Below are 11,762 nucleotides of genomic sequence, written 5' to 3' on the forward strand. Positions count from 1 at the left end.
GGATATGGCCCAGGAGAGTGCAGAGAAACACTAATTTGATGAAAGATTTTGCCTTGTCATAAATTAGTTATTCATGCAAATGCTTAAGCCATTATCTTCATCATATGGGAGTATTAATCCCAAGATCCTTCTGTTCCTGCCTAAATGGGGTTCTCTGCTCTGCTCCCAGAAGTTATTTGATACGCTACCAGACACAGCCCTATTCTTTCCCTCTCCTGCAGCTTCACCTGTATGTGAAATGCACCATGTAGGTATGTGGAAAAGGAATGTTTTGAGATTTAAAGCTAAGACTAGCAAAATGTCAGAAACTGTCACAGCAGAGATAACTGTAATAAATTTAGCTCATCAGGTAGCACAGGATCCCTCAAAGTCACTTTTTGGAAGGGAAACTACTGGGGAGAAGAATGCTCTGAAGAATTATGCGATCCAGAAAAACCTGTTTTCTTCGAGTCCAAGCTCTATTTCATTAGCCTTCTGACATTAGGCTGGTAAAAAGAGAAGGCCAAGTCACATAGTGAGATTCAGACTCAAATGGCATTGCAAAACAACCTACTACCAAAATTGTCCCTTAAGCAGTTCCTAGCCCAGGGGTTCAGCATGTCCCATTGCATAAGACTTGGACCAGACAAGCGTTAGGCTGGGGTGGCTCTTACACAGGAGGCGGTGGGGTCTGTTCCCCTCAGAAGTTTCTAACTCAGAAAGAGTCTTATTTTTATTTCAAATGTGAACTATTGTCAAATGTAATGACAGGCAGAAATATATTCAATTAAGTTTCCAGTGTAACTTTTTGTCAACTGAAATTAAGATACACAAAATTTACCCATTAAAATGTAACAAGTGGAGTCAAAATACTGACAGGAAGCAGTTTCTGTTAAGGTTTTGGGTTTTCTCATTGTCCCACACTTATCCATCATTGTACTTTGATGCCTCTGAAGTGGGTATTTTGACTTGGGGGGTAGGGAGTGTCCAACTTCATGTATGATAAATGTCTATCAGGGAAAGAGGCATCTGCTGGTATCCCAGGAACCTAAATCCAGTGTTTAAATTTATCTGTAAATTGTTTCTTTAAAACCTATTATGTACCATACATTTCTAACAGTATTACACTGAAAGAAACAAAAATCTACTCACCTGTTAAAGATATTTACACTGTGAATCATCTTTTATTCCATGCTATTCTCTCCTATTATTTTTTCTCCATCTGAATTGTTGTAATTCAATTAATGCATGTACATTAGACATATTCCAAAATATGAATTCAGATACACTATAGCGTTATAAATCAAGTGTAACAAAACAGTTCCTACTCTCTACCCCTGGTATTTCACTAGTACTGACACAGAAATTCTTTTACAGTGTGTATGAATTCAAACTTCACGTTCGCAGATGTCAGTGGGATCATCAAACCTCATCATAAAACTGCCTTATTCTTTTATAATTGTATTTTAAAATAACTCCTGATGTTCTTAACTCCCTGATTTTTGTATGCAGTCAGAGCATGTGGCTCCACTGTGTTACAGGAAATGGCTTCACAGTTTGTTGTTCCTGTCCCAGCTCTCCAGAACACTGCAGTCGGGATACCTCATACATATGTTATTTTCCTTTAATTTGCCGACTTTCACATTTATAATCCACAGAAATGTAAAAACTCAGTATTAGAAATATTTGACTTACTATCAAAAGTAGCATGACATTTCCATACCCTTGCAGTGAGGGGTAACTGTAACTCAGGTGCATTTGACTAACAGAAGCAGGAAATCAGATATGAATCCACTTCTTGTCTGAAACAAAAAGGAGAAGAGTCATTTTTAAATCACCAAGATGTCTAATTCTTTCTAAGCAAGCCAGACAATTTGCTATTTAAATGTATAATTTTTAATATATAAATGAGGTCACTTTCTTCAATTTCAAAATACTCTAAAAAGAGTTTAAAAAGGAAAAGCTTTTACTACAATCGCAGATTTTGAGTAAAAATACCGGTTTCAGTAGATAGGCCTGAGTCTAGATTCACGTACTGGCTGAAGAGCAGAGCTGGAAATCAGTGCTCTTTATCAGAAGTTTTAACAGCTCTGCACTCCGGCTCTTCTTTACCATGTAAAAGAAGTACTGTTTCCTCTCATATGATGAAAAAAGAAGCTCCAACATTCTCAGTATTTCTCTTTTACTGAAAGTGGTGCTGTTTCTTTCTTTCACATTTTTTGTACTGTAACTTCTATATTTAGAGTATCACAGAAAATCATTTGGAATATTGTTCCCCAGAAATAGCTGCAGAATTAGCTGTCCATTGGAAACATTCCCTCACGATTTTTTTCCTATGCAAAAGTAGACTTATTACCATCATTGTTCATAACACCCACTTGTCCTGCCTGGTGTCCTTCCACGTTCTTGTCCATTCAGTCCTTTTTATCATCTAAAAATGTCACACAACCTGTACTTGCACGGTAGCAGTCTCTCAGGCTGACACCGAGTTTCTGGAGGACTTTTATGGGGACACTCACAACATAACAAGGTTTTCAGCAGCATCCCAGCAGAAGCCAGTCACCATATGCTGCAGGGCAACATGGAGCAGCAGACAGGAGTCGAGTGGGCCAGAGGAAAGGCAAGCAGCTTCGGTGCTTCTTCACTTCCCACCAAGGCCCGAGTTACTTTCCTATCAGCAACTTATGTGCGCTTCATTTAGTTGTTGAGAGCTTTTGTTTGCCGTCTCTTAATTCCTCAGACCTGTGAAGTAAGGTTGGTTTCAGCTGCCGCACGTCCCCGGTAAGGAGCAACCGGGGCTCCTCCTGAGGGCTGCGGGAAGGAGACGGAGCCCCCGCAGGGGCCCGGACACCCCCCTTGCCGAGGACCGACCTGCTCGAGCGCTGCGGCACCCTTGATGCCGAAGGGCTCCGCGCCCAGCTGCGAGGCCGAGAGACACCGCGGCTCCTGAGGCGGCTCCTGAGGCGGGACGGCCGCCCCCGCGCCACGGCGGCGGTCTGCCCGGAGGGCGGGAAGCACAAGGCGGGCGGTCCCTGCCCGCTGCTGGGGCTGCTGCCGCTGCTGCCCCGCCAGGCTGCAGGGGTTTTATTTTTGCGCCTTACCAGGTTTTTAAGACGCGAGGAGGCCCGCTTAAAACTGATACTGGGAACCACCTGGCACGAGGGTTTCGTAGAAACCAGCTCTCCCGCCGCGGCGCGCTGCCCAGTGCCACCGCGCCTCAGGCGGGTGCCTCGGGGATGTGAGGCGAGGCCAGACCCAGCCCCCAGGTTGCCTCACGCTCTTGCCAGGGAGCTTCAGTCTCCCCGACTGCACCACATGAGCCTTAGAAGCGCCTGCCAAGCTAGATATGCAGGAATATTTTCAGAAGAGTGAAATGGAAACGGACGTGAAAAGAGCTAGTGCTCAGGCCTGCGACATAGTGGGCCGCTCCAGGCCAGGCAGGAGGCCCGGGGCAGTCTTCCCAAAAGCGTCTTAGTGTAAAACATGCACAGTGACAGACGTGCCCTTTGAAAATAGGGCAAATGTTCCTTAGTCGTTTTAAGTGCTTTTAGGAATGTTTTTCTGAAGTCCTTTATTTGTTACACTGCTATGCCTTATAAAGGAAGCCCTCTCAGATGCAGGTTTTTTTAAAGCCATTTAGATACCTAATTGCCATGTTAAATTAGTTGAGTGGTAGTGGGCACCTGCATACCTTTTGGAGAATTGGGTAGTGCCCTGGTTTTTAATCAGATTTTTAATGGATCCGTGTGCCTTAAACCTCTTTAATTGGCAGGTAACATTTGTCATCTTCCTTTTTCCAAGCTTTTCAGAAGGTGGCACCTGAGATTTCACTGCAGAGCCATTAAACCCTTGAAAAAAATGACAGAAAGTGGTGGGCAGGAACAGTCAAGATGGATAACAACAGTTATTATGAGCACAGCTCTGCAGGTACAATACCACTTGTCAAGAGCAGCATCTGACTCACTAAGAAATGCTGAAAGCAGCATTTCCTATATTCTATATGTGGAAATATTATGTACAATGTCAATTAATATAGTTTTTTGAGGATAAAACAGTGATAGTAGGCTGAAGTTACTTCTACTATAGTACTGGTTCTTTCTTGTGTGTGTGTGGTTTTAGTCCTAGCTACTTATGTACCTATTTAGTATTCTTACCACCTGCTATTCTGAGTTACACCGCTTTAGGATTGTCCTCCTGACTCATCACTTTTGCACTGCACTGATGTTGCTTTCAATTAGCACTATAAATAATTTAATCAGAAACATTTTTAATTTTCTGAATTTCTCCCTAAACACTTTATTTTCTATTATACAGTGTCAACATTGGGGTAGACTATTACTCAGTAAGTGTGCAATTCAGTTTAAAATGGTGAGTCTTACAGATATTGATGTATATTTATATCTGTTAATATCAGAAGCCTAGACTGTGTTCCCCAGTAAAGTGAAAGGGTATGTCAAGGAGCTGGTAATTAGTTTCTGCAGCTGAGGCCAATTTCATGCCAGCTGGAGAGAATTTAGAGGCAAGAGGGCTTTGATTCACAAGCAAGGATATCTTATGCTAGCTTGGCTGACAAGGTTATCACCCCATCTCTGCTGTATAAATGGGTGAATGGTGTTGAAGTAATTCCTGAATCATCTCAGTTTAAAGCCTGTTCTTATTGCCTGCTTGTCTTGGAATGACAGCCTGTAAGCTGTTCCAGTCTGGGAACTGCTTCAAGACCAACTTAATCTTTAATATGGTGAGAGGCATTGGAGGGCAGTGATCTCATCAGCTATACCAGCATAACTCACTCCTATTAATAAGAGCCCCAGCTCTACTCAAAACTACTACTGTTAGTAAGGACTCCTAGTGAGCAAAGATATGGAAATAGCTGAATACAAATCTAAGATGGCTTTTCTTTTATAAAGGTAGTGCTTTGTATCAGTTTTGGTTATGAGCCTTCTCTTTTCCCTGTGCAGTTATTATATATCTTATACCTGTTATTTATGTTTGTACATTAAATAATTCACTATCAGCAGTGGCTTTGAAGCAGAAGGTTTTTCCAAAATTGTAGTTAGACCTCATAAGCAGCTGTCATTGAGTGTTCCCCCCTTTCCAGACCAACTGAAAGCATAACATTTCTGGTTACTGTCTCCTTCAGGGTTTGCTTGCTGTCCTGACTTTACTTTGTACTCTTCCACTAAATCACAACACTTCCCTATATAGGCAGGTTGGCTACATTTAAATGGGTAGGTTGAAGAACATGTTATTAACTAAAAAGGATTCGGTGATTTAATCTTTAAAATGTGTGTGTTTGAGCAGCTTCAGTAGAACATACTACAAAAATGCTTTTTGCAGGCTGAAAAATATATCCAAACCCACCATTCTGTAGATTATTATATTGCATAGTGCAATGTTCTAGTTTTCCTGAGTGGATTGCATTCTGTCAAAAAGCTTTAAAGAAAATCATGTCCCATACAGATTTTCTGAACTATCTTCCAAATGAAATGCTGACATCTGTGAAAATAATGCAGTCTAATTAACTGGAGTCATAGAAGCACACTACTGTATGTTCCTCACTTCTGCAAATCCTCCTTTAGCACATCTTACAAAAATAGACTGTAAAATGTTTGAGCTTCTTTATGTATTATGTAAGAGTTTCCTGAGGCAAACTGAATGTATGCATACAAAATTGTCATTCAATGTTTGATAACTTCCAGTGCAAATATTTCAAAATTTCATTAACTGAAAAAGTTTGGTTAACATTTTACTACTTTTTTATTGCGAGTGGAAGAAAAAATATTTTTTAAACAATGATCCTAAAGTTCTGTCTATAATGGTTCAGACGATGCTTTAAGACTTTTTCTATCATCTAACTTGTTGGCTGAAAACATACTTTAAAAATAACCTTTTAATATTTATTTAGAATCATGAAATTTCTACAATTCTACAGAGGCAACAACACCGAGTTCGATATTCAGAATCAGTGGAAATGGGATCCGTGATTTTTTCTCTTTCTGGTACAGTACTTTGAAGTTTATGCTTTTAAACTCCTGAACTCTAATGAGGTACATGATCAAGCCCTGTTGTAGGCTACACTGAACTGAATAAAAGCTGCCTTGTTGGAATGTCATGCAACAGTGGGAGGAGCTGTGCTGTGATAGCCTGTAAATCAGAGGACGGAGCAGAGAACTTTGGGGGTTAAACATTTTCATTGGTTTTTACTTTTTTTGGACTTATTGTAGAACAGCTACATTAGATTTAGTGATCATCAGCCAAACTGTTTAGTAAATTCTTGTTATAACTGAGCAAACGTATTGAGTGCCACTATGTGTAAGAGCCATCAAGATCTTTAGTATTCATGGCTACAAACACAAGAGCGAACCAAGACCCTTGGCTTTCATCTTCCAAGTTGAGTTTGCAGATCTGGTGGTAGCAGAGGAGCTAGGGAAAGGATTCTTTGAGCAGGTTTGATTAGGAAATCACTGAAACTGCAAACATGAAATATCTATCCTTCCTTTTTAGAGCAGAAGATGCTTTAGACAGGTAGACAAGATCCTTTCTCTGAAGTTTTCCTGAACTATGAGGATTAAAAAGGCATGCATTGGCCTCATCTTTTGCATCCTTGATTGTTAAGACTCCTAAACTTCAGCCTTCTTAACTTTCCCTTTCAGAATAAATTAGTTGACAGGGTTATGATTCCATTTTTCACGGTAGACAGTTTAGCTAACTTTTAAGATGTTACAGGTGTGTTTATCTCATTTAGAAATGGGACTTCCTGAGCTCTTCAATCAATCTTTGCATTTGTCCTAAATTAATTCCTTTATAGCAGTTGCTTGTTCCTGAAGCATGTACTTTTCAAAGGCATTCACATGTCTGTACTTTGAGTGGATTGAACAGTTGGGGGTTTTTTTGATGTTATGGTAGAAACTAACCTCCAAGTTATTTGTAGTTTTATCTTAAAATTACTAGTCATCACTGGCCAAATCTCATGATTGCATTTCCCTGTCAAGATGTGTAAATTCATTCACATCTATTGTTCCATTGCCTTTTAAACTAATGGTTGAATAAGAATTCTGCTTCCTGGTTTGTGGTGAGAACTTAATCACATTACTGCCATGATGTGTACATTTACATCAGTTTCTTCAGTAGGTGTTGCATTTTTACTGTCAGACATTCAAGAATTGCTTATGACAGGGGAAGAACAATTTTCCAAAAGAATTCAGAAGTTCATAAACATTCATCGGAACAGTTTTTTGGTTTTGTCAGCTGCTCTTCATGGACCAGAAGAATGGAATGTCATGTTTAGGATTCAAAGAAGGTATGATTTCAACATCAAACCAGACTTTTTATTGCTAGGAAGAAATGAAGTAGCAGTCCTAGATTCGGGGATATTATTTTAGGAATTATTTTCAGGAATGTGAATTTTATTTTGCTAATGCACTGCAAAATTATTTAAAGCATATGTTTATGAATGGCAAATGAAAAGAATACAAAGTGAATTAATCTGACGTCACAGGTAACAAAAGAGGACGTTCCTCAAAATATAGCAAATAACATCCCTTTCAATCATTTTAGGGCTATGTAATATAAATTCTTTTTAAAGTTTTCTCTTGACCTGGAAAATTAGGCAGTTTTCTTAGGTCTGTCAGCATCTTTTCATAGTAATTTTCAAAACAGAACAGGCAAGTTTCCTTCATGAGAAAAGCCTTCATTGTAAAGCACAGATTCTTTACCAGCTTTTAAATCTGCTTACTTGGAACAGTGTCTGTTATACAGAGCTAGAACAATTGAAATAATTAATGTTATTTTACATCAAAAGTATAAAACTGGACATTAAAACTGGTTTGTTTAAAACTTTGTGATTTCTAATGAATCCTGAAAACTTGCATGTTTCAGTATGTACCTGCTGACAACAGTTATCAGATTGTGCTCCATACTTGTAGTCAAAACTATTTTCTGGTAGGTATGGTAGTCCTGACTGCAGTTGATTTTTGCTCAAGACAAGTGCAGTCTTTGATCTTTACCTCCTTGAAATTAGCACCAGTTTCGTTAAATCCTGGGCACACTGCCAAATGCTGATGAGTAGCAGAGTGTATGGGATGAAATGTAGGAAATCTATTACCCATTTGTGAAAATTCCATAAATTTCCCTGAAAGGTCTTAAAAGCTCTGCCACCATTCAGCAAGACATGTTATTCAGCTGATGGCAATGCAAATTGTCAATATCTACTTTGTGGTTATGTACAACGGATGTGTTGATCACTAACAAATGCAATGTTTTGAAACTGTATTCCATTTGGCAAGTCAGTAATTTTATTAAAATAAAAGTAATAGTTTTGTCATTGCAGGCCATACCAAATTGATGTTGACAAGGCACAATTATATTCTATATGCATGTGCTTTTCTACTACCTGGCAGCTTGGAGTTCTGCTATTGTATGTAGATCACTGACTGAGTCTACTGGTGGGGTTGAAACTTGTGCCATATTCTCTCAAACTACAAGTCGGCTATTGGATTTGTTAAAAAACAGTCCCCTGGTATTTTCAGGTCTTTCTGTATTACTGTTTCTTTCTGCTTATCTATGGTTTTGTTGCAGTTACACAAGGTTTATTTTTTTATTATTATTAACAAGAAGGTTATAGGATTGTTGTTCAACAGCATGAACACTTTATGTAGGGTTGTGTGTATCATGGGGGAAGTGGGAGAAAAGCAATCTTTATCATCACAGCTCAAACGAGCATTCCACTAATATCCGCAGTAAATCTCTATGTTAACTTTTAAACACCTTGGAGCAAAGACCAGCCATTTGTTCTAATGGCCAGTGTTCTGCCCGTTGATCAAATTAATAAAATACAAACTAAATTTAGACTTGCAGTAATTGGAAGCAAAACTATTGATAGAAATGGATTTTCATGGATCTAAGTACGTGTAATTGTTTCTTTGTTGCACTTCATTCATTCATGCTTTGCTTAGCCCATTGCTTGTATTAGCGAAGTTGCATCCATTCATTTCCCTAATCCCTAGATGTAAATCAAACCAGTTTCTGCATCAGATTTTAGCAAAACTCAATAGTGACCAGAGTAACTACTCAGCACCTGCCTATAACATTCATTTTTGCTAATTAGAAGAATGGGCAGCCAAGTTCAGATCAGATACTTAACCAGCATGGGTCTTAATGTGAATGAGTCCAAGTCATAAAACAGATTGAGGGGACGAACAGGTGGTAGTCACTAGGGGAGATCACAGGGGAGTATACAATTGAGCAGCTGGGCACTTTGTTTGGATTAAATTTTTGATTATTTAATACTACTCATTCTTTGTCGTTAAGTCCCTATCACGTTTTAGCTCTACAACAAAAAACGGCAGCAATATTACCTTTGTTGTCATTGGTACAACACACTTAAGATGCAAGTGTTAAGGAGAGTCTCTCTGCTTGCTTAAGCTTTGATCTCTCTCTCTTCCATGACTGCACTGAATGACAACTGATGCTAGTATTTTAAATCTTCAGATTTCATTCTCAAGAATGAATGCATATAAATAACATTATTTATAGAAAGAGAAGGAATTTCAGGGTAAATTATTTGAATGAACAAGTCTTTACATGAAATTCTTATGAGAATTATCCCATTATCTTAATCACATCTGACGTACAGATTGCTATATTTAGATAGTACATGACAAAGATTTAGTTCAAATTCTGAAGTATTTTTAGCACAGTGTTTTTTAGATACTTTCCTGTTCTTTCAAAGCCATAAAGAAAACCCAAACATTTTTTTACTGGCACTGAGAATGGACAGTCTTCAACAATATAGCAGAACAGGGTTTAGTTCTCTGAATGTACACATGCTTAAGAACTGTTGACTGATTGTCAGAGCCCTAGAAAAAGAAATGAGCCCTTCCAAATCCCACCTAAATGAGACAGATGGCTATACAAACAGCATGAACTCTCCAGTTGCCTTTAAAGATAAAAGCAGTCTTCCATGTACTTGTGGAAGAAGTTGTTCACATCATGTGGGAATGCTTTTTGAGTTTTATGGCTTAACAAATTAAATGTGCATTCTAAAAGTAACCTTAACCTTAATATATTTTGATGTGCAGATTCCTGGGCAGTAATTTACGTGTAATGCCAGTTCATAATACTGCTGAAACTGTTAAGTTAATGCTAACTATAGCTAGGGTAAGTCTGGTTGCATATAATTAAAAATATTAGTTCTGAGTATATTAGAGCCAGAAAAAACCAAGAACCATAAAATATTTACGTTTCCTTAATGGAACTTTTTGGGTCATATTGACCACAATCCATGCAATACATTGAGGTTGGACTGTTACTCTGATGCTTTAGCTGAGTCTTTATTGTTAAAGTAACTTTAAAAGCTCTTAATAGCATCTATGAAGACAAATTAGATATTTAAGAGCTAATTCGGCTTTTATTTATCACTGTTAAGTTAGGATGTCTTCACTTCATTTTCTAGTGCAGAACCAGCATGAGATCTAAATATGTAATGACTTCAACTTAAAGTAAAAATGCCAATCTGAAAACTCTAGTTACTTACATATTTTTAATGATGCACATACTAGTATATTATTTCTACAGCTTAATGAGTGTAATTTTTCTGTGTTTCTGCAACATATCCTGCATGCATCAACACATTATTAATTAAATCTATTTACTGAACCTCTTTAAAGAACATTTTTCCATGAAAATTCTAACTTAGATACTAACTGTAACAGTACTAGCAGCATCCCATGTACCAAAAATAAGAAGAGCAGGTTGAATGACATGTTAGGAATCAAATATGAATTTACATTTTATCCTTCTCTGAAATGGGCATCTTGAAATAATAAGCATTAACCTATTCAGAGTATTTATCATTTTTTAAATGCGTAAGCTACATCTTGCTTATTATATATGGCAGAAGTTGTTAAATACTTATAACAATGTTGAACACTGTTCTTAAACTTTTTATGGAATCTACTGATGTCTGGCCCCATCTCTTAATGTAAACACTTTTCAGATTACTGCTGATCATATAAACTTGAATTTGCTTTTCTACTTGTTCAGAATGTTTACACCAAGTTTCAACAGGAGAGCCCCGTAAGAAGCGATGATAGTATATACCACAAATCTATTGGTTGTCATTACATTATTTCTTACTGATGCAGTACAGAGCCAGTTTAATGAGCTCATCTTTTGCCAGACAATCCCTTAACTGGTATAGGGCCTAAAAAATTAACTTTTTTGCCTCAGGTTAACAGACATGGCCAAGGGAGCAACACCATCCAACCAATCCTGGGCTACCATACCCAACTCCCATTGAAGTACTATCCAGATAATCAGATGCAATGCTGACAGGACTGGTTATTTTAGGACTGGTCTTGCACCTAAAGGGATACATCACATCACCTCTGTGTACATCATTCCTGATTATCTACTTCAGAAAACATGATTCAGATTTCACTGCTGAATAATTTTACATTTGTACTATTTGAAAAATAAGATGTTGAATATTTTATTACCTTAGAGTTACTGTGTCCTACTCATAATATTTTTCTTTCCTCTAAGGTAACTTCCAAGCCACAAGCAGATGATACTCGTTACAAAATAGCAATGACAAAAGCCCAAATAATAGAAAACAGTCCAGTTTGGAAGATGCTTCAGGACTACCAGTTGCATTGTAATTAATTTAGTATTTGGGGTTTTTATTCATAAATAGAGTGGCTACATTTTAAACAAAATACTGAATGTTCTTAAAAATATAGTTACATTTCAAAAGACTATATACAACTTATGCATTTGGAATG

At 37.9% G+C, this 11,762-nt stretch overlaps 1 protein-coding gene across 1 annotated transcript; it reads left to right on the forward strand.

Moving 5' to 3' along the window:
• The first annotated feature begins 3,837 nt into the window (after positions 1 to 3,837).
• LOC104841147 (chromosome unknown open reading frame, human C1orf146) lies at positions 3,838 to 11,661 on the forward strand. The gene is made up of 5 exons (XM_010582633.1): positions 3,838 to 3,906; positions 5,885 to 5,978; positions 7,111 to 7,279; positions 10,059 to 10,137; positions 11,524 to 11,661. The coding sequence occupies exons 1-5, from the start codon at positions 3,838 to 3,840 to the stop codon at positions 11,641 to 11,643; spliced, it is 531 nt and encodes a 176-aa protein (XP_010580935.1). The 3' UTR covers positions 11,644 to 11,661.
• Positions 11,662 to 11,762: the final 101 nt, after the last annotated feature.

The sequence above is a fragment of the Haliaeetus leucocephalus genome, unplaced genomic scaffold, assembly GCF_000737465.1.
Source record: "Haliaeetus leucocephalus isolate CR32 unplaced genomic scaffold, Haliaeetus_leucocephalus-4.0 Scaffold848, whole genome shotgun sequence".
NCBI classification, from domain to species: domain Eukaryota; kingdom Metazoa; phylum Chordata; class Aves; order Accipitriformes; family Accipitridae; genus Haliaeetus; species Haliaeetus leucocephalus.

Excerpts from the sequence above, each read along its gene's own strand:
- LOC104841147 (XM_010582633.1), top strand. The coding sequence starts at position 3,838 with ATGACAGAAAGTGGTGGGCAGGAACAGTCAAGATGGATAACAACAGTT. Across the intron at positions 3,907-5,884 it reads TTATGAGCACAGCTCTGCAG|AATCATGAAATTTCTACAAT; the intron begins GTACAATACCAC and ends ATATTTATTTAG. Across the intron at positions 5,979-7,110 it reads CGTGATTTTTTCTCTTTCTG|GTGTTGCATTTTTACTGTCA; the intron begins GTACAGTACTTT and ends TTTCTTCAGTAG.